The 23,372-nt window shown below is 35.8% G+C and overlaps 2 protein-coding genes and 5 pseudogenes across 3 annotated transcripts; 6 read left to right on the top strand and 1 right to left on the bottom strand.

The window, feature by feature from the left end:
* The first annotated feature begins 1,846 nt into the window (after positions 1-1,846).
* Positions 1,847-4,163, top strand: LOC104734068 (uncharacterized; annotated as a pseudogene).
* A 1,892-nt stretch (positions 4,164-6,055) lies between these two features.
* LOC147924147 (uncharacterized) lies at positions 6,056-7,962 on the top strand. Its single transcript, XM_087496643.1, has 4 exons — positions 6,056-6,926; positions 7,020-7,560; positions 7,652-7,860; positions 7,913-7,962. Exons 1-4 carry the CDS (start codon positions 6,056-6,058, stop codon positions 7,960-7,962), a joined length of 1,671 nt encoding a protein of 556 aa, XP_087352769.1.
* A 694-nt stretch (positions 7,963-8,656) lies between these two features.
* Positions 8,657-9,538, top strand: LOC147924146 (uncharacterized; annotated as a pseudogene).
* A 130-nt stretch (positions 9,539-9,668) lies between these two features.
* On the top strand, positions 9,669-10,181 carry LOC147924145 (uncharacterized). The gene has a single exon (XM_087494277.1). It carries the CDS (start codon positions 9,669-9,671, stop codon positions 10,179-10,181), a length of 513 nt encoding a protein of 170 aa, XP_087350403.1.
* Positions 10,182-10,945: 764 nt separating this feature from the next.
* On the bottom strand, positions 10,946-11,968 carry LOC104757488 (uncharacterized; annotated as a pseudogene).
* Positions 11,969-12,641: 673 nt separating this feature from the next.
* Positions 12,642-14,460, top strand: LOC104757487 (putative F-box protein At1g30930 pseudogene; annotated as a pseudogene). The gene has a single exon (XR_015586200.1). The product of XR_015586200.1 is annotated as a putative F-box protein At1g30930 pseudogene (transcript).
* A 1,741-nt stretch (positions 14,461-16,201) lies between these two features.
* Positions 16,202-22,798, top strand: LOC147924144 (F-box only protein 12 pseudogene; annotated as a pseudogene).
* Positions 22,799-23,372: the final 574 nt, after the last annotated feature.

Raw genomic sequence — 23,372 nt, 5'->3', positions numbered from 1 at the left:
TGCTATAAAGAATAGAATCGGGAAAAAGACCATTTTTTTGATTTGAGCAACTTGAACCCTTTCATTCATGAGTGGAAAATTAGGGTAAAGATTCTAAGAAAATTTGAGTGTATTCATCCTCTCTATAATTCGTCTGATCTGATTTTGGTTGATGAAAAGGTATTTCCTACGTTATATTTTCCTAAATTAACATGTTCTTTACATATATTAATTAATCAACAATTTTGGCAGGGGCAAAAAATACACGCTTTGATGGGTCCTAGATTTCGTGACGTTTTCCTGAACGATTTGAACGAAGGAGATTGGATCATGTTGGCAAGTTTCTCACTATGTAAAGTTACCGGGAATTTTAGACCAACTGATCATCGTTTTATGATACATTGGAGAACCATAACATGGTTTAGAAAGATTACTGCTTTGTCTTCAGATCAATTCTTCTCTTTTGTATCATTTAATGATATTAAGAGTGGTTATTTAGACTGTGCTTATTGTGTTGGTAAGGGAAACGATAACTTTATATATATTTATAATTTTAAAACAATAATTAATTGTAACTTTATACATTTTGTAGATATCATCGGAAGAGTATTGCGGGTTGGAAATCGCTTCGAGGAAGGTCCTCCCGACAAAGAATGAAATGAGTTGTTCGTTGTTTTGGAAAATATCGAGTATGTTATTAAAATTTAATATATTAAACTTAGATTATGTTTTCACACTTTGACTAAATTTTAAAAATTTTAATGTAGGGGTGATCGATTGTCATGCCGATTACCAAAACCTTATGCGAACGATTTCTTTAATGATTGGATACATTGTGTTGGTGATATCATATGTGTCGTACGCTTTGCCAGAATTGAAAGAAATCAAGGTTTAGAATCATTTTATAACTATATATATTTAGTTATAGTTTAATCAGTTTTAATAGTTTAATATAAAAAATTACATTTTGCTTCTTATAGATTCAATCATGGTGACAACGGCGCATAATTGTACAAGAGTGATGATAAATCCACCATGTCCGCAGGTTACGCAGATGAGAGATGCCTTTGATGATATGGAATCTTGATTTTTATAGTTTTGAAGTTGAAGAACTTTTAATTGACGTGGAATCTTGAATTATATAATTTAAAGTTTTTTTCTTTTTGGATTTGATATGCAATCATTCAATAATTTGAGCTTTATGGTTTTCAGTTTGAAATAAGATTTACAAATATTAATTATACATTTTAAGAGCACATATTTGTTTATACATATAAGTTCTATATTTACAATTTGTATTATATATATTAAAATTATATTATTCGTAAATAGTTATTATAACATTCTTAAATATATATTCGAGTAATTTAATCATAACGCAAGAATGACAACAAGTCTATTATATAGTTAGAGAATATGTATTTATTAAATTTGTAAAATATTTTAAATATTCTTTGAGCGAATTTAGTTATAATATATTTACACGATTATTAAAGGATACTGTAAAGGTAATTTTAAAGAGTTTGATTATTACTTATATTTAAATTTCTAAAATCATAATGATTCGAGACTGATTCTTTCATTATTATCATGATATAGTTACAAAATTGTTAATTAAATATTATTACCATTATCTATAAGTAAACTATCCTTAAATTTATATTCTTATCATCTAAAAATGTTATATTACCAAAATTTAAATATAATAATAATTAAATTATTCTGAAAAGGAAGATAAATTCAAATTTCAATATTATCCTATCAATTAAAAATGTAAAAATCATTAATTGCGTTCTCTATATATAGTGATACACATTGAAACATTGTGTAAACTTCAGCGATTCTTTTAAAAACCAAATTATTCATTATGGCCTCCAAACAAACCATTATCTCTCCCTATGTTAACATTAACGAGATCAATCCTGCTCTGGATCACTACAAGATTAGGGTTCGTGTGATAAAACTTTGGAAAGCATTCAAATCCCTGCAGATGGTTTTAGTCGATGATGAGGTTTGTTTCGGTTTTATAATTTCACTTCCGATATACTTAAAAACTTTGTTAACAAATACGTAAATAGTTTATAAAGCTTTTCTACACCTTAATCTCGATTTTTATTCAAACGTATTAACGACTGCTTTAAATTTTAGGGAACAAGAATTCACGCGTCTATTGAGAATGCATTGGTGAAGAAATTTCATAACCAGATCAATATTGGTGACTCAAAAATAATCGATACTTTCAGTTTGGTCGATTATGACGGTGACTATAGGACAAGTGCTTTGGGATTTAAGATGGTGTTCTATAGAACCACCACAGTTAAACCATGTGATGATTTTCCAGCACGAGTTCCTGAAAAATACTTTCAAGAATTTTCAACTATCTTGGCTGGAAAGATAGATAAACAAGTATTGTTTGGTAAGTTGTAAAACATATATATATATATATATATATATATATATATATATATTCGGATGTTGATTTGTAACTAATATTGTTATGTTTTAGATGTGGTGGGCCAAATTGCTGGTGTTGGTTCTCTTGATAACATAAAAACTAAAGGAAAAGACAATGTGAAGATAACTTTTGACTTGCAAGATTTAAGGTATGTGTTTTATTAAAAAAAAGGAAAAAAAAGCATATTACAAATATTTTATAGCGGGTCTAAACTTTATTTTTTACAGTGGTGACCGATTAAGTTGTACAATATGGGGTGATCTTGCTAGAACTTTTGAAGCTTCTATAAAAGAACACAAAGACTCGGTTGTAGTGTGTGTGATTAGATTTGCATGTTTGAAAGAGTGGAAAGGTATTGTTAATGTTATTTAGTCCTTTATTGTCCTCTGATTTAATTTGTTTAATTATCATCTTCTTAATAAATTTTAAAATTAATTCGCAGGGAATTACAGTGTATCAAATGCATTCAACACCACAGATATTCACTTAAATCCGTCAATTCCCGCAGTCGAAAAATTCCGACAAATGTAATTAGTTTTCAAGATCATCAGTTATATGCTATACATAACTAAATGTATTCTCATTTTTATCTTTCATCTTTAAAAGGATGCAAAACACTAGCGTTGTTGAGTTGGTTCACAATGAGGAGAATATACATCCAAAGGTAACTTTGTATGAGGAGTTTTTCATGAAAAATGAAAAGATGACTATCGACGACATCCTATATTCATTAGAGGTATTGTTAATCTAAATACAGTGTTCAACATAATAACAATTACAAAATATTAATCATGATTGTGTATATTTAGGTTCGTACATGTGTGACAATTGGAACGATCTGTTCGGTTGAGACAGTGCCTAAGTGGTATTACATTGCATGCAAAGAATGTAGAAAGAAGGTTCAACCATATCCACTAGAATCTGACAAGGGGAAAAAACATCTTTATAGTTGTGGTGTTTGCGATGATGATGTCAAAGAAGTTGATTACAAGTATGTGTTACTTAATATATTTATAATTGAATTCATGCGAATATGTTGACCATTTGAATTCTTTTATGTATTTTCAGGTATAAACTCATACTACACGTTTCGTATGGAAATTCTCCAAAGATTAAGCTGCTTTTTTTTTATGGTCTAGCCCAACTATTCGTAGGTAAAAAGGCTGATGAATTAGTTTCTCAAATTGCCGAGGTAAGTTCTAACAGGATAAACATTGTACTTTTTATCAGAATATAAATTTCAAAGATTCTATAGTAACACGCACTTTTCTTGCAAATTTGGAACAATGCTCAGGACAATCAAAACATTATGCCCGTTTGTCTTTCTGCTCTAATCGGAAAGACAATGCTCTTTAAAATTTCTGTCACAATTGATAACTTGAAGAGTGACAAGGCTTCTTATGTTGTTGAAAAATTTTGGGAAAAAGAAGATATGGTCAACCAGTTTGTCAGGGTAACATATTAAATTAATAGTGTATTCTAAAAGATTATTAGATTAATTTTTGTAATTCCATTATGTGCTTATTCTTTAAAATTTTTGTAGGAAACTTACAGAAAGGCTAATGATAATTATCAAGAACTAGAATCAGATGAACAAATTCTAGAACTTACGTCGGAGGAATCAACATCTCTTTCGTCAAAGAGGGAGCTGTCTGGAATCAATGAAGAAGTTGTACAAGGTCATAGCATGACTACTAGGAAGAGGATCAAGATTGAAAAGCAAACTTAGTATTATGATTATGTTATGATTATTTTAAAAACAATATATGATTTGGAAATTTTTTTTTAAAATAAATTACAGGCCTTTTTTGTGTTGATAAGAGTATGATTTTTTATTATTTATAAATTTCGAAATTATAAAACTCTAAAATTTTGTGAGTCACTAATATAAACGAGACGATGTTGCTTCTGAATCATACCATTTAATAAATTAAAATATGATAATGAGGTTTAATCATGTTCCAGTAAATATCATTTTGTATAGATACGACATAATCTAATAAAATCGAAAATTTTGTGATAATTTCTCATAGATTAAATTTTTATTATGTGAATATATGTTTAGATAATTGAATAAATGCTAATCTTTCATTTTTATGGTATTGACATTATTATGTGATATTGTTATCCGTTTGTTAAAATATTTAATAAAATTATAGTATTTAGAAGATTATACCTACTGATCATAATATAAATAAAAAATATTATAGAACGGAGTAATAAGGAAAAAAATATGATGTCATTTTATTATTATGTGAATTTATGTAAAGATAATTGAATAAATGCTAATTTGACATTTTTGATATATTGATATCATGTGATTTTTTGAGATATTGATATTATGTGATACTATTATCTGTTTGTGGAAATATTTACAGAAATTATAGTAATGAGAAGATTATACCTTCTGATTATCATTTAAATAAAGAATATTATAGACCTAATCTTATATATTTCTAAAGAACGCAGAACGTTTCGACTGTATGCATACGATGAGACCTGCAAAATTACCAATACGGAGAAAGAAGGATCCGATTCATGTCGTGAATGCACAAGGTAAATAATATTCAGTTTCTGGTATATCAAAATAGGTTTTGATTTTAAATTAATGTTCAAACGTATGAACTTATTTTCAGAAGTGAACTCAAAACATGCAAGGGTGAAAAGAACGAAAATTCTTAAATCAAAAAAAGTTCGACGACGCAATGAAGTTCGTTTCTACCCATATGTTATAGTATATACTAAATTTTTTTATTAAAACATATTTTTGTGTTCAAATATATAGTTCCTACGATGTTGCCTCTGATGCATGAAAATTTTGCATGTTTTATTGTTTCTGACTCTGAGTCAAATAACGATAGTGATTCTAATAGCTCAAATGATGAATCTGATTCTGAGTATCGTACTACCCATAGTGTAACAAATGAATTCACACCCGTAACATCTGGCTTACAAATAAATGGTATTTTTAAAAACTAATCTTAATTTTTGAAATAATTTAAAATATATATATCCAGGTTAAATAATTTTGTATTACTAATGTTATCAGGTTATTATGATGAAGGAGATCCTTCGTATTTATGTGAAAATTGTGGAGCATATTTATGGTTCGGAGAACGGTTAAACAAGCGAGTAAAGAAGGCGAAACCAATTTTTTCAATGTGCTGTAAAAAAGGAGAGTCCAACTTCCCAAGCTGAAAACTCCACCGAATACATTATCGGCGTTGTTATATAATCGCGATGATAGAAGTGACAACTTCCGTGAAAATATAAGAGCATACAATATGATGTTTTCCTTCACGTCATTAGGTGGGAAAATAAACCATTCTATTAATAATGGTAGAGGGCCGTACGTGTTCCAGATGTGTGGAGAAAACTATCACCGTATCGAAGATATTTTACCTGAACCTGGAGAAAAACTGACGTTCTTACAACTTTATATACATGATGTAGAGAATGAAGTACCTAACAGGATAAACGCATTCGGGTCAGTTTCATAGCTTATAAATATAAGATTATAATGATGTGTGTTGCTAATGTTTTGAAATTTTATTTGCCCTTGCAAGAACATCTGGATCTACCGAGAAAATAAGACAAACAACTGTAGAACTTCTAAAAAGGATGCTTGATAATCATAATCCGCATGTACAGGAGTTTAGGTCGGCTCGAGAAAGATTTGATTTAACAAATACCGTGACAAATTTGAGGTTAAGAATTCCCGCAGAAAGGATTGCTGATGCAAGGACTCATAATTTACCTACATGCAATGAGGTAGCTGGATTAATACCAGGTGATTTCAGTACTGGAGTATTTAAGTGCGATATTGTTATAGAAAGTCGTTCCGGCGGCCTCCAGAGAATTAGTGAACTCCATCCAGCTTACTTGCCACTTCAATATCCATTATTGTTTCCATATGGAGAGGATGGTTACAGGTTAGGTATTGACATTGGTTTTGTAGATACGGCTGGACGAAAAAGGAAAACAGTTTCGATGAGAGAATTTTATGCTTTCCGTATATTTGAGAGATATCAAGAATCTTCAGCGATTGTGATGTCGGGAAAATTATATCAGCAATTTTTGGTAGATGCGTTCACAACTATAGAATCCAACAGACTGAAATATATTTCCATGAACCATAGCAAGCTACGGACAGAAAGAATCGATAAGATAGTTGAAGCTGTTAATCAAGGAAACGAAGATCTTGCAGAACACGGTAAAAGGATCTACATTCCTTCATCGTTTACAGGTGGAAAACGTTATATGATGCAACATTATTTAGACGCGATGGCTACTTGCAAGTTCTATGGTTTCCCCGATATTTTCGTAACAATTACTTGCAATCCCAAATGGCCTGAAGTTGTTCGATATCTAACAAGGCATAATCTTAAGCAAGAAGATAGACCAGATATTTGCTGCCGGGTCTTTAAGATGAAGCTTGATAGACTAATGGAACAAGTGACTAAAGAAAAAACTTTTGGTGTTATAAACTCTGGTATGTTTCATATTATTAATCAATCGACTTTATATACGTTTTAGTATTAAAACCCAAAATTATTAACAATGGCTTTCTGGTGTGTGTGTGCAGCTATGTATACAATAGAATTCCAGAAGAGAGGACTTCCTCATGCACACATTATTTTATTCTTGCATCGAGACTATAAAATGCGTACACCAGAAGACATTGATAAATTCATAAGCGCTGAGATTCCTGACAAAGAACTGGACAAGTACTTATATGAAGTTGTCTCTGATGTTATGATTCATGGACCTTGTGGTATTCATAACAGAGGAAGTGTTTGCATGAGAAATGGTACGTGCACTAAATTTTTTCCAAAACCATTCATAGAAAATACTATGGTCGACGATGCTGGTTATCCAATATACAAACGGAGGAAAAATGGGAGATTCGTGCATAAAAAAGGTTTTGATTGTGATAACAGCTTTGTTATTCCGTATAACCGGGAATTATCTATCCGTTATCGTGCTCATATTAATGTTGAGTGGTGTAATCAGTCACGTTCAGTGAAATATCTTTTCAAGTACATTACCAAAGGGCCAGATTATATTAGAGCTAACGTAGGAGACGAAGACGATCAGAATGAAATCAAGAAATACTATAACTGCAGGTATGCCTATTTATTTAACACATATGTTTAATTGAAAATATGTGTAAACCCTAATAATTTAATATTTATTAATACTATTATTCTTTATTAGATATGTCTCCGCATGTGAAGCAGCTTGGCGAATATTGGCTTTTCCGATTTGCTATCGTACTACTCCCATTGAGAAACTTCTGTTTCATCTTCCTGGACAGGAATTGGTAGTTTACAATGAAGATGATCCTATTGCAGATGTAATGAAGCGTTCAGCCAGAAGATCTAAATTGTTGGCCTGGATGGAATGCAATAAAAAACATCCGGAAGGTAGAAGTCTCACTTATGCTGAATTTCCAAATATGTTTGTGTGGATTAATAGTAAAAAAATCTGGCAACGAAGATCTGAAAGAAGAAAAAGTTTTGCAATAGGTAGAATTACATATGTACCACCTTCGATAGGCCCGGCGTACTACTTGAGAGTTTTACTTAATACAGTTCCAGGTGCCACAAGTTTTGATTTTTTAAAAACGGTAAAAGGTAAACTGTATAAAGAATTTAAAGATGCATGCTTTGCATTGGGATTATTGGATGACGACAAAGAATATATTCTAGCTATAAAAGAGGCAAGTGTGTGGTGTTTTGGGCCGTTTCTAAGGAAGTTGTTTGTCATACTATTGCTTTCGAAAAGTGTTTCGGTGCCTCTCGATCTCTGGCTCGCTACAAAAGACATATTGTGCGAAGATATTTTGTATTTGCAAAGGAACCGTACGAATAACCACAGTAAGAATTTAGTTTAAAAAATATAAATAAATATAATAGTATAGTATTTCTAAAATTTACTGATCTACACTAACGTATGCGATTATTATTCTGATCATAAATATGTCAACTAAAAAAAATTATCCCTAATGCAGGTCTAATGTTAAGTCAGGAACAGATAACAAACTTATGCTTAGCTGAGATTGAAAGAATTAAGCGGTCCAACGGAAGCTCTCTGTCAACTATTGTGAATATGCCTAAACCAGACCAATCTGTGATGGATAATAATGAGAATAGGCTTCTAATAGATGAGAGAAACTACAGCCGTGATGAACAAAGAGAGAATTTAGACAAGTGGTTACGTATGTCGACCGAAGAGCAACAAAGTGTCTACCTAGAAATTATTGAAGCTGTGAATTGTAACAAGGGAGGTATGTTTTTTGTTCATGGATTTGGTGGTACCGGAAAAACATTCTTGTGGAGTATTCTTGGCGCTGATATTCGATCTAGGGGTGATATTGTTCTTAATGTTGCATCGAGTCGTATAGCTGCTTTACTTATGGAAGGTGGTAGGACAGCTCATTCTAGATTTGGTATACCCATCCATGTGGACGAATTTACAATATGTTCGATAGATGGTAAATCACATGTTGCCGAGTAAATTAGAGAAGCAAAGCTCATTATATGGGATGAGGCTCCAATGATGAACAAATATTGTTTCGAAACCTTGGATAGGAGTATGCAAGATATTATGAAGTGTGATCAGATTTTTGGAGGTAAAGTTTTTGTTTTAGGGGGTGATTTTAGACAAATTTTACCGGTTGTGCCAGAGGCTGGGAGAGTTGGAACAGTTTTAGCCTCTATAAACTCATCATTGCTTTGGGATAGTTGTAAAGTACTTCGGCTTACACAAAACATGAGGCTTCGCAAGGCGAAAAATAGTCAAGATGCAGATGCTCTCTCCACATTTTCAAAATGGCTACTCGATATTGGGGATGGCAAGATCAACGAGCCTAACAATGGTGAGGTAGAAATAGAAATACCCGAGGATTTATTGATTGTTGCATGTGATAATCCTATAGAAGCAATTGTTAAACAGATATACGGTCCATCATTTGCAACAAGGACCGATGCAAAATTTTTTTGCGAAAGAGCTATTCTTAGTCCAAGAAATGATGATGTAGATAAAATAAATCAATATATGCTCTCTCAACTTCCAGGTAAATTAAGAGTGCAACTTTTTTAAAAATATTTTTTTTGCAAACAAAATTCAATATAAACAGTTACTTATTTGAATTTTATTATATCCAGGGGAAGAACGACAGTATTTGAGTTCAGACAGCATCGAGACTTCCAATACAAGTGCATACGACGATATGATCTACACTCAGGAATTCTTAAACAGTATTCACGTTTCTGGATTACCTAACCATGTTCTGACGCTAAAAAAGGGAGCACCTATCATGTTGCTTAGGAATATTGATCCTAAGGGAGGTTTATGCAATGGTACGAGATTGATTGTCACACAAATGGCGAATCATGTTATTGAAGCAAGGATTGTAACAGGTAAAAGAAACGTCAACGACAAAGTTCTTATCCCTAGGATGTTTGTGTCGCCACCGGATGCAAAGTTTCCCTTTCGTATGAGGCGTCGTCAGTTTCCCGTTGCTCTTGCATTTGCGATCACTATAAACAAAAGCCAAGGACAGACGTTGGAACATGTTGGATTGTATCTACCCAAGCCCGTATTTACACATGGACAACTATACGTTGCATTTTCCAGAGTTACAAGCAGAAAAGGATTGAAGATTTTGATTACAGATGAGGAAGGTAAATGTCAGAAAAAAACCCTTAATGTAGTTTTCAAAGAAGTCTTTGAAAATATATGATTTTCTTTTAAGCATCTAATATCTACTATAACGTTCCATTCCATAATATTGTCATCTGATTCTCAGTTTTTTTCACCTTAATGATATTACCTTTTAAAATATCAATATACAAGTGTTAAGTTTTTAAAAATGAGTACGGTAAAACATATTAATATCCAAGTATTAATTTTTGAAAATTGAGTACGTATAAACATCTTAAACACGTTAACATAAATTATATTTTCTACATAAAAAATGTGATGAACCTTATATTAAAACTGTGTTTATTTATATAATATTATTCCAATATATGTTTTTCCTCGGATTTGATACAAAGATATTCAATGCTATTTTTATTCATAGTCTTTATATGATATCCATTTCTTCGGATATCTCTGAAACTTATCAAGTTTCGTTGAGACTTAGGGGAATATAATGCATCTTTTATTTCAAATTTTGTTTCCCTTGGCATTGAAAAATTGGCTTCGCCAAAGCCCATTATAATCTTTGCATTTCCAGATATAGTGCTCACGCTTTTAGCGGAGTCATTCATTTTGAGAGAGGAGAAATATTTTTTATCTCTAAATATTGAGTGCGTAGTAGCACTATCTGCTAGATACATTTCTTCGTCCTCAATCTCAAAAGTTGACATTTTCCGGAGATAAAACATTCATAAAATATGCATTAATAATTTAATATATAACAAAGTCTTAGGAGATTTAAAATATATTACAAAAATGACTTTAAAGACCAAAAGTTTTACAAGCATATTTTACATAAAGATTTTAATCGCATGATTTTCCACTCTCTTGATTGACGAGAAAATCTGCGATATCCAGATGAGTTTCATCATTGAGACCATGGTAGGAAGGTCCAGCTTCATTTGAGATGAGATTGGTCTCAACGTCTCTTTCTTTTTCCTTTTAAGACGCTTGATATAGATCGGCCAAATGCTTTGGTATACGACAAGTTTGGTACCAATGACCTTTCATGCCGCATCTGTAACAAATACTCTCATTTTTTTTCTTTATAATGCGGCTGGCATCATTTACATGAAGATCGTTGTTGGCTTTGCCAGCGTTGAAGGTATTAGAATAGTGACCTCTTCCTCTACCTCGGCCACGACCTCCTCCACGCCCACGACCACGGCCACGGCCTTGACCGCGTCCGCGTCCTTGTCCTTGCCAATTATAACTGGATGAAGCAACATTCACTTCTGGAAGTGGAGCTGATCCAGTTGGGCGAGTTTGATGATTCAGCATCACGAGTTGATTATTTTGTTCAGCAACAAGAAGAACGTGCATTAACTCAGAAAATCGAGTGTATCCTTTGGTCTGGTATTGTTCTTGCAGGATTGCATTTCCAGGATGAAAAGTTGAGAGCGTTTTTTCGATCATATCATAATCGCTCACTTCTTCGCCACACAAAGCCATCCTGGAGGTGATTCCGAACATAGCAGAATGAAATTCACCAACACTTTTGTAATCCAAGAACCGGATATTTAACCACTCATGTCTAGCCTTTGGTAAGATCACATATTTCTGGTGATCAAACCTATCTTTGAGTGATTGCCAAAGATCTACATGATCTTCTTTCGTGATGTACTCGTTTTTCAGATTATCGTGGAGGTGGTGGCGTAAAAACACCATGGCCTTGGCCTTATCCTCATCTGACGTCGTTTTCGACGGATCAATGGTGCTTAAAAGCCCATCCGATCTCAGATGCATTCGTGCATCCGATGCCCATGTCATATAATTTTTTCCAAATACATCAAGGGCAAGAATTTCGAGTCTGGCGAGATTTGACATAATTATCTACATGAATAATAAGTCCATTATTAATTTATTCATGAGATTTTGAGGAGGCAGAACCTTCCATAATATAATATAAATCTTAACATATGATCGAGAAGGCAGAGCCTATCTTTCTGATCAAGAATGTAGATCTATATGATCAAGGAGGCAGAGCCTACCATTATGATCAAGGAGAAGACATAGTCTTTTTACTCCGTAAATATCTCATATATATATTCTTGAATTTAAAGGAATTTAAAGAAATTTTAAATAAACAAATTTGACATAAATTAGATGTTACCTCAAAAGAGTGATCTGTATAGAAACGGTTGGATCGGTTGGAGCAGAGAGACGATCGTGCTGATAACGTGTTGAAAATAATAACGCAAATATAGAAGATTATTATATATATATATGTATGTATATGTTTATGTTTATGCAACTATATAATTGCACAAAGAAAATAGAAAAGAAACATGAGGTGAGAGAGAGAGTGAGGAAGAACAACACTAACACATCTCTTCACTTTGAAATCTTCTCTTGTCTATATCTCATTCTCATCACATATTTATAGGTACAAAATTAAGGATGAGTCACTTAATCAAAGGAGATAAACATGACAAGTGTTAAAACATGTGTCAAGTTTAGTGATGAATAATTACTTCATTATAACATTGGATGGTTAAAAGCCCATGCTTATTGGGTCTTACGTCAGTGCCGATCCTGATTAGGCTTCCAAATCAAATCCAACACCGCCCTAAACTTTTTTATTGATTAGGGAGATCTCGAGTCTCTCTCTCTCTGTGCGATTTGTATTCTCTCGAGTCTCGCTCGAATCATGGATAGCTCAAAACCTTTTGATTCAATTCCAGATGATCTCCTCATCAAGATACTGTCGAAATTGCCAGCAAAATCAATAGCTAGGTGTCGTTGCGTGTCGAAGGGATGGAAGTCCTCGGCTCTAATGAGATCTGGATTCCACCGTGACGATTTCACCAACTTGTATCAAACAAGGTCCAAAGCTCGTCGACGACTCTTAATTGGGGTTAAACAACCACAACACGGTGAGTGGAGCTTTTACTCAACTCCTCAGCCTCAGAATCCATGTAAGAAATCTTCTCTTGTAGTATCTGCCGCTGATTTTCATATCAAGTTCTCTAGAGGAACAAGCGGATACGAATGCAGCTATGCCTCTGGATTGATCTACTTCCATAAGATGTGTATTCCAAGAGAAGATGAAGATCTAAAGCATGTGATATGTAACCCTCTTACAGGACAGTATGTGATCTTACCTGAACTCAGAGGTGTTTCGCATAGCTATTCGTATAGCTATTTAGGGTTTGATCCGGTTGAAAAGGAATTCAAGGTATTGTTCATGACTACTCGTGATTATATAGCTTCCAGTGGTACAGATCATTATATTCTGACACTAGGAACTGGGGAATTGAGATGGAGGAGGATCCGATGTCCATTTACACATGAGCCTTTTTGGGAAAGGATATGCATCGATGGTGTTTTGTATTACTCAGCTCATGTTAATTATGATGGAAGAAGGTCTAATGTGATAGTTTGCTTTGATGTTAGTTCTGAGACATTCAAGCTCCTTGACCCGAATTGCCGTTTTGATAATTTGATAAACTACAAGGGGAAACTATGTGGGATTGATTTGGAGTATGGTTATGATGGTGGATTTCCCGTTAAGTTGAGGATGAGGGTTCTAGAGAAGCGGGAATGGTCCAGCTATGTCTACTCTTTGTCGGCTGATCAGAGTGAAGTTGTTAAGGTCAAAGAGAATCTGTCCGTTGTTGGGGTGACTGCTTCTGGTGAAATTGTTTTGTCCACGGATTCTGCCTCTAATCCTTTTTATGTTTTCTACTTCAATCCGGAAAGGAACACTCTCCAAGTTGTTGAAATGCAAGGTGTTGGAGATAGCTGTGATTGGAGATACGCCTTTGTAGAAGACTATGTAGAGGATACTAGTGTTACTGATGCAATGCAACTGAAGTCAGCCCTTTTACAACTAGGCCGAAGCATTGTTCCCGAGAGGCCAAAACCACAACAACGCCGAGAGGAGCATACTATTGTTCCCGAGAGGCCAGAACCACAACGACGTTTGTATGCTAAACCACAACGCCGAGATACGTCTCTTGACGAGGAGCAAAATATTGTTGCCGAGAGGCCAGAACCACAACGACGTAGGGATACGTCTCCTGACCTCTCCAAGTCTCCCCAATCTGTTAAGAACAAGGAGCAGAACGGGTGCGGATCATCATCAGCTAACCTGCTCTTTCGCTCTGTTAGCTTAGCTATTTTATGTTTTGGTACACTTAGCTATGTTTTTTTTGTCCAAAACAAAAAAAAATAGTGTAGCTCTGTCATTCGACTGGCTTCTTCTTAGCTAAAAAGCCTAAAACTGTCATTGTTCCCTGTGTCTCCTCTTTGGCTCTAATTTTGTCTGATCCGAAAACTTTTAAACAATGAAACAGAGACAAGATTCATGGAGTTCATATACATCTTGCAATGGGAGCATAGTTTTACAGCATAGAGTATTGACTTATTTTGTCTAAAAGAATCTAATTTCTGTCCAAGTGTTGTTACAAAGCAATAATAGATGTTAAGAGACTAGCTAGGACTTTCCTGCTTTGTACAGGATTCCTGAGAACTTTATTCAGAGAACCCTGGATCACGTTATGGGACACTATAAAGAGCAGAACCGGAAGGAAAGAAATTGAATATGACTGAGAACTTCACAAAGTGATCTGGAGCATAATTTGGATCCGTAGGTCTTAGTCTCAGAGGCTGCCACATAACAGCAAGGATGTGAGCTCTTCAGCACAGTGACAATCATTTAAAATAGAGTCAAAGCTGTAAGACAGGAAAAACGTATATAAAACCTTAATCAAAACGAACAAGTCGACAAGGCTTCCCAACGAGGTTTGTAAACCATACCAGGAGCTCTAACCACTGAAAACGCAGCCAAAAGGTTAATGGCACAGTGACAAGAATGATTTGAGAATGTGAAGGAGTTAAAGTTGGAATCTAAAGCAATGGCTTCAACTTTAATATCAGCTTGTAATTCAACTCCAGAAATAAGATCCATAGAAATGTTTGTTTAACTCTCAAAAATGTTACATTTTTATATGAATTTGAATCATTATTAGGTTAAAAAGTATTAGTATAAGCCTGTTGAAATTTATTTAACTTCTGCATCTGAAACAGAGTCTACGACTAAAACAGAGGAATCTCTCTGATGACAAGTAAAAGACAATACAAAAAGCGTTAGCCACTTAACCCATATCACTCCCTAATTATGTTACACGTTACTTGGAAGATTGAAAGCAAATTACTGTCTTATCTACATTGTGTTTTTTTCAGACTCTTTTTTTTTCTTCTAATGTTATTGTTTGAAAGTATTTTATAGCATTCTTGTTTACTTTGACATTGTTTTTACAAAATTACTAGATTAATACCGGAAATAAGAGCTGTTTAATTTGTGCCAGTCTCTTACTTTTTCCAGCCTAAGTTTCAAACTCTTCTCGGAAAAGGGGAGAAATAGTTTGAATCTAATCATTCAATTGGCGGTTTCTTGACTGCAAAGAGGTTATTTGTGGGTATCAGTCGGGTTTTTGCAGGATGATTACTGAAACAAATAAATTTTGCTACAGTCCTCACTTAAATGATCATACAGTTTACTACTCTGTAGTGTAGACCATGCATGTAGAGAATCTTAGGTTTGATGTTATGAAGACAACATATGTTGCAACATCTATACGCCTACCAGAACAGAGCACATCAACATCATCTAGAGAAGATCATCAAGTGAAGACTGTTCATAACACGATCGTCATACTCAAAATTTGATGCTGTGTTTTTTTAGAAGATGAATAAACTTTACAGGTTGTGTTTGTATTCTCTCTTTGTCACTTTTAATTTTCATTAATTTGAAGTATTTATATTGTTGGAGTTACCTTTATAGGTGAAATTGTCTTGCAGATCACGTAACCAGCTATATACATACAGAGATGCTGCACTTGCTTGTCTCAGCGGTATAAGCAAGAGGCACTACGTACTGAATGTATATTTTACTTTTACTTCTAAAAAAGGCCTTAAGAGCTGGGCCTTAATTAGGTTAGTGCCAATCTCTGAATAAGTTCAAGTGCACCACCACCCCCTCCTAACTAGATAAATAAATAGGTCATCTATTTAAAAAAAACTAATCCAAAAACTACACGTAACTCCTGTTCGATCATGGTTAGTGGAAAAACTTTTGATTCCATTCCAGATGAGCTCATTCTCGAGATATTCTCGAGATTGTCTACAAAATCAATCGCTAGGTGCCGCTGCCTGTCGAAGCTGTGGAAGTCCTCGGCTCTAATCAGGTCAGGATTTCACCATGAGGATTTCACTGAGTTGTTAACCAGGTCCTCGGCTCGTCCACGCCTCTTAATTGTGGTAAAAACAGAAGGTGAGTGGAGCTTTTACTCAACTCTTCAGCCTCAGCCTCAGAATTCATATGAGAAGTCGTCTTCTCCCATAGTAGCCGCCACCGAGTTTCATACCAAGTTCTCTAAAGGCATAAGCAAATACAATTGTAGCTATGCCTCTGGCTTGATATATTTTCAAAATATGTGTATCTCAAGGGAAGATAAAGATCTAAGAAAGAACTTGAAAGATAAAACTTTGAATATAAGAACACCTCTCTTATTTGATTTAGAAAACTCTCTCAAAAACTAAATCTCTAAGTCTTATGGAACACCTCTCCATAGACTCTTATATTTATAGGTTTAACCTTTTCTAAACCTATTAGATTTAACATATTACAATCTTAAGACTTAAGGAACATTTCCTCTTTTCTATTCTATCTCTTTTGGCAACTTCCTAAGAGATTGTTCTTCAAGTTGGAATTATCCAACATTCTCCCCCGTAATTCCAACATGAACTCTGGGAAACTTGATGTCTTCAACTCCGAGTAAACTCCTGATTTCCTTGAATTTAACTCGTCCTAGTGGCTTCGTAAGTATGTCGGCCTTTTGCTCCTCTCCTGGCACATGTTCGACCTCAATCTGCTCATTCTCTACACACTCTCGAATAAAGTGGTACTTAGCAAGCATATGCTTCGTTTTCCCATGAAATACTGGATTCTTGGTTAAGGCTATAGCTGATTCGTTATCAATTCTAAGCAGGATCTTCTCTCCTTTCACACTTAGTATCTCGCTCAACAATTCTTTGAGCCATATAGCCTGTTTGGCAGCTTCCGTAGCAGCCATGAACTCTGCTTCACATGACGATAATGCCACAGTCGGCTGTTTCTGTGTTGTCCATGTGATAGGCGATGAACCATAATAGAAAACATGACATGTGGTGCTTCTTCCATCGTCGATGTCAATGTTGTGACTGCTGTCACTGTATCCAGTGATCCTTCTTGATCCATCCTTCTTGAAAAACAAACCATAACCAGTAGTTCCTTTTAAATACCTTAGTACATGTTTGATAGCTTGCCCATGAGACACTCTCGGACTCTGCATATAGCGGCTAAGGACCCCAACTGCAAAGGATAAATCTGGTCTCGTGTGGAGGAGGTATCTTAAGCAACCTATGGTTCTTCTATACCTTGTAGCATCAACTTCCTTTTCCTTTTCCGCTTTTGATAAACTCAGACCAGGCTCCATCGGTTCATGAGTTGAATTGCAGGACCCCATTCCTGCATCAACAAGTATTCCTTGAGCGTATGCTTCCTGTTTGATCTTGATTCCATTGGCTCCTTGAATAACTTCTATGCCAAGATAATAAGTTAATTTCCCAAGATCCGACATCTCGAACCTTCTTGACATGTCTTCTTTAAAAGCTTTAATGATCTTGAGTGATGTCCCTGTTACAAAAAGATCATCAACATAGATGGCCACAATTAGGAACTCCTTCTCCTCCTTCTTTCGGTACAATGTTGGTTCCTTCACACACTTCTTGAAGTTCATTTCTTTTAGAACCTGATCCAGCTTTGTATTCCAAGCTCTAGGAGCTTGACGGAGACCATACAAGGCCTTATACAGCCTATAAACTCAATCCTCTTCTCCTTTCTTCTCAAAACCTTTTGGCTGAGTAACATAGACTAATTCTTTTAGTTTGCCATTGAGAAAAGCTGTCTTCACGTCTAAGTTGTGAATCTCCCAACCTCTTGTTGCTGCGAGTGCTATTAGAAGCCGTATAGTTTCAATTCTAGCTACCGGAGCAAACACCTCATCGAAATCTATACCTTGTTGTTGCACATATCCTTTTGCAACTAACCTCGCCTTATACTTATTCACCGAACCATTAGCCTTTCGTTTAAGTTTGTAGACCCACCTAACACCTATAGGTTTAACACCAACTGATTTGTCTACAAGCTCCCAGGTGTTGTTCCTTGTGATCGAATCCAGTTCAGCCTTCATAGCATCGATCCACTCTTTTATCTTCCCAGCTTCGAAGTAATTTTCTGGTTCCCCATCTAGTGTTAGAAACAACCTGCAACTTGCTTCTTCTGAAAATAAGACATAATCACTAAGATAATGTGGCTTTGTTATCACACGACCAGATCTTGTGACCAGAGGTTGAGCTCCGACTTGTTGCTCCTCAACTTGATTCCCATCATTCATATCATTCTCATTATCTTCTTCCTCTTCTTGGTTATCATGATTTACATCTTCTTGTTCTGCATCTTCTTGATCATTACCTTGTTCGTTAACTTGTCCACCACCATCTTCGATAAAACCTTCTTGAAAGAGCCTAAACATACCAGGTTCACCATCTGATTTGTTTGTCGTAGATGACCAGTCCCAAGCCTTACTTTCGTCAAATATGACGTCTCTGCTGACAACTACTCTCTCTGCAACAGGGTCGTAGAGTCTATAAGCTTTAGAACCAGGTTATGTTCCAAGATTGATCACTTTCTTTGATCTATCATCTAGCTTTTTCAACTGTGGTCCATTGATCTTTGCGTAGGCAACACAACCGAACACTCTCAAGTGTTCAATGTTCGGTTTCTTGGTCGTAAAGCACTCATATGGAGTCTGACCATATAATGCTTTTGTGGGCACTCTATTGATGAGATAAGTCGAGTGGCGTACAGCTTCTCCCCACATATCATTCGGAACCGACATCGCTTTCATCAGGCTTCTTGTCATTTCCATCAAAGTACGGTTTCTTCTCTCCACCACACTGTTTTGTTGTGGTGTATACGGCGCAGTTAGATGTCTAGCAACGCCGTTTTCCTCACAGAACCGATTGAACTCAGCTGAAGTAAACTCTCCTCCTCTATCGGTTCTAAACGTCTTGATGGAGAACCCACTCTGTTTTTCAACAAAGTCTTTAAACCGTTTAAAGCGATCAAACGCTTCACTCTTTTCTCTTAGTAACATTGTCCACATGTACCTAGAGAAATCATCAATTAAAACAAGAACATATCGGTTATTAGCCGGTGTTGGTGGTGAAATCGGACCACACAAGTCTCCATGTACCAATTCCAAGGCTTGTGATGCATGAAAACTTGTTTTAGCCGGGAATGAACCTCTTCTTTGCTTCCCAACTAAGCACACCTCACACATACCCCTGTCATGGATCATGTGTGGCATTCCTACAACCATATCCTTTCGAACCATGTTATTCATAACATTGAAGTTTACATGCCCCAGCCGAGCATGCCAACGCCATGTAGTATCATCACTCTCGAGCTGTAAACACATTGGAGGACTTATTTCCATTGGTGTCTTGTAAAGCCTGTTTGAAGACCTAGTAACTCTTACAAGTAGTCTTCCACATGGATCTAGAAGTGTCAGAAACTCTCCTTTCATGTTCATTTCACATCCTCCCTATGTTGCTTGGCCAAGACATAAAATGCTTTGTTTAAGGTCGGGTATAAAGTAAATTTCTTTGAGTGCTCTTATTTCTCCAGTCTTGCACACGAAGTTAATGATCCCTTTCCCAACAATATCAACATAAGAGCCATCACCAAACCTGACTTTACCTTTAATCCTCTCATCCAAGCTACAGAAAAACTCCTTATTTCCTGTCATGTGATTGCTTGCTCCATTATCCAAATACCAAACACTTGCATTGCCTTTGTTGGTATCGTAGTCCTTCGGCATTACCTTGTCTTCGTTTAAAAACACTACTTCATGCATATACAGTGCATCGACTTCATGTGTCTCATTCAAGTTTGATTCGTGAGTCTGATTGTGGTTTTGAATCGGTTTGTTGGTACATGTTTTCGCATAGTGCCCTGGCTTATCGCATCTCCAACATATTACTTTCGACAAGTCTTTCTTTGGTTTGTTTTGGTTGTCTTATGTGGTTTCTCCTCCTTGGTTTTGGCCATTGAATCGTCCTCGACCCCTGCCTCTACCGAAACCACCTCTACCAAAGCTACCTCTACCGAAGCCGCCTCTACCAAAGCCGCCTCTACCTCTGTATCCTCCTCGGAAACCACCGTAACCTCCACGATTGTTAGAGGTATTGGTAAACATCAGCTTGCCTTGATCTTCGACTATCCTTATTTCTCCAATTCGTTCCTCATAAGCCTTTAACCTTCCAACTATGTCTACAAACGTTGTTCTGTTTAAGTCGAGGACTTGCTCTAGGGAGGCTACCATATGGATAAATTTTTCTCTAGGTAAGCATGTAAGAAACTTTTTTACCAACTTTGGTTCTTCAATGGTCGCTCCCAAAGAAGCTGATTGCGATGCAAGCCCTTAAATCTTGCCTGCAAAGTCATCTACCGAATCTGAGTCATTCATCTTCAACCGCTCTAGTTCTGCTAACAAGATCTGAAGTCTAGCTTCCTTTACACGTTCCGCTCCTTGGTGACATGATCGGATAGCGTTCCACAGTGTTTTAGCCAAATCTTGCTCTCCTATTTGCAAGATAAGTGACTCGGGGACAGATTGGAATAGAAGAGCTATCGCAATATCATTCTTCTTTACATCTGTGGATCCTGGCTCGATTGTATCCCATACTTCGCTAACTCGGAGTATGATCTTCATCCTCATCGACCAAACTGTGTAGTTTGTTGATGTTAGTAATGGACATTGGATTGATGGTGCTCCAAGGTCCTTCGTTCGTGACGGTGAATTCTGTTCGTCCCCCATGCTTGGTTTCGAAAAGTTTTCTCCACCGTTTCTTGATCAGAAGCACAACCTTGCTGTGATACCAAATCTAAGAAAGAACTTGGAAGATAAAACTTTGAATATAAGAACACCTCTCTTATTTGATTTAGAAAACTCTCTCAAAAACTAAATCTCTCTTTCTCTCAAGTCTTATGGAACACCTCTTCATAGACTCTTATATTTATAGGTTTAACCTTTCCTAAACCTATTAGATTTAACATATTACAATCTTAAGACTTAACGGAACATTTCTTCTTTTCTATTCTATCTCTTTTGGCAACTTCCTAGGAGATAGCTTTTTATTCAAGTTGGAATTATCCAAGAAAAGATGCAAAGTGTGTGATATGTAACCCTCTCACAGGACAGTATGTGATTTACCTGAACTTAGAGGTGATTCGCATAGCTCTTCCTATAGCTATTTAGGGTTTGATCCGATTGACAAGGAATTCAAGGTATTGTTCATGACTACTCGTGAATTTATAGCTTCTAGTGGTACAAATCACTATATCTTGACACTGGGAACTGGGGAATTGAGGTGGAGGAAGATCCAATGTCCTTTTACAAATAAGCCTTTGTGGAGTAAAATTTGCATCAATGGGGTTTTGTAGCCCTGGGCGTTCGGTTGAAACGGTTTGTTCGGGTCGGATTATTCGGTTTTCCAAAAATTTGGGTTTTCTAAAATCCCACCGAATAGACCCAAAATAGAATTCGGTTCGGATCGGTTCGGAAATCGGTTTGTTCGGGTCGGTTATAGGCTAAAATTTGTATTCCAAAATAAACCGAATTTTTCCTAGTTAGGTTTATTCTACCCGAATTAGACGAAAAACAAATAAAGTGGACTCAAATCTAATTACAAACCCAATAACAATCCAATTTAACATATTTACAATTACAAAGTCCAAACCCATTAACAATTAGGGTTTTCAATATCTCCACAACGGTGGGAGGCTGGCTGCGGCGTCAACGGTATCTGACAAAGTTGACCTCCCCCATCTCTGATGGTTCCAAATGGTTTGATCTTCCCTGTCTGATAACAAGAGTGGTGTGTTTCAAACACTTGGTCGTTCTGGATCAGTAGATCTGTAGACATTAGACATGACCACACGACATCAGACAAACCTCACTAGATCTGTAGTGAGATCTCTAAGACAAACCTCTCTAGATCTGTAGACATTAGGCTTTCACGATTTTCGCAGAGAGAGCTAAAGAGAGGCAGCCTCACGAAGAAGCTAGAAAATGAAAGGGGATTAGGGTTAATGAAATTTTATCACTCTATATACTTCGGTTTACGTGAACCCGATCGGTTATGCCTTGCCGAACCGAACCGAATTACTAACCGAATTCTAAAATTAATTTGACCGATCGGTTTGCTCTCTCTCACACATTTGATGCCGATAACCGAATGTTTCGGTTTCCTCGGTTCGGGTTAACCGGGTTTTGCCGAATGCCCAGGACTAGAGTTTTGTATTACTTTGCTCTAGAGTGTAATAGATGGTCTTATGTGATAGTTTGCTTCGATGTTAGGTCTGAGAAATTAATCAAGTTCATACGTGCAGAACACTTTTATTATCCCTTGATAAACTATAAGGGGAAATTATGTGGGATTAATTTGGAGCGTTATTATGATGATGGATTTCCCATTAAGTTACGTATGATGGTTCTAGAGGATGTTGAGAAAGTACTTTATAGTATTCGTAATGTTATTGTTTGAAAGTACTTTATAGTATTCTTTGTTTCCTTTGACATTGTTTTTACAAAATTACTAGATTGATACCGGAAATAAGAGCTGTTTATAATCACAAATTTGTGCCAGTCTCTTGCTTTTTTCAAGCCTAAGTTTCAAACTCTTCTCGGAAAAGCGGAGAAAGAGTTTGAATATAATTAATTCAATGGGCGGTTTCAGTTTTATAGGATATTTATTGAAATAAATAAATTTTGCAACAGTCCTCGCTTAATGATCAGTGATGATAAGTGGTGTAAACCTCCCTTTCTCAGCATTGATAATTTGAAAATCGGTTGGAACATTGCAGATTCCAACTCGCACATGACTGTGTCATACCATTCCTTCGGATATTGTGAATGAGGAATTGGCGAGTCATATGCATATGTCCAAGGGTTGCAAGTGTCTCAAGCCAATCTTCTTAGCAGCATCGGTTGACATAATGTTGATACTTGAGCTGGAATCACATAATGCATCCTCGAATTTAACTCCATTGATATAGCAAGTGATGAGAAATCGGCCAGGACTCTCCACTTTGTGTAGTGTTCGTAAATCTTCAGGTTCC

The sequence above is a fragment of the Camelina sativa genome, chromosome 17 (genome assembly GCF_030686135.1).
Source record: "Camelina sativa cultivar CO46 ecotype springtype chromosome 17, ASM3068613v1".
Classification (NCBI taxonomy): domain Eukaryota; kingdom Viridiplantae; phylum Streptophyta; class Magnoliopsida; order Brassicales; family Brassicaceae; genus Camelina; species Camelina sativa.
The sequence above is the reverse complement of the archived record's forward strand: the minus strand, read 5'-3'. Positions and strand labels throughout refer to the sequence as shown.

Bases quoted from the DNA above. Each gene is read 5' to 3' on its own strand.
- LOC147924147 (XM_087496643.1), top strand. From the start codon at position 6,056: ATGCTTGATAATCATAATCCGCATGTACAGGAGTTTAGGTCGGCTCGA. The intron at 6,927-7,019 runs GTATGTTTCATA...GTGTGTGTGCAG, and splicing joins TTTTGGTGTTATAAACTCTG to CTATGTATACAATAGAATTC. The intron at 7,861-7,912 runs GTAGAAGTCTCA...GTGGATTAATAG, and splicing joins CAATAAAAAACATCCGGAAG to TAAAAAAATCTGGCAACGAA.
- LOC147924145 (XM_087494277.1), top strand. From the start codon at position 9,669: ATGATCTACACTCAGGAATTCTTAAACAGTATTCACGTTTCTGGATTA.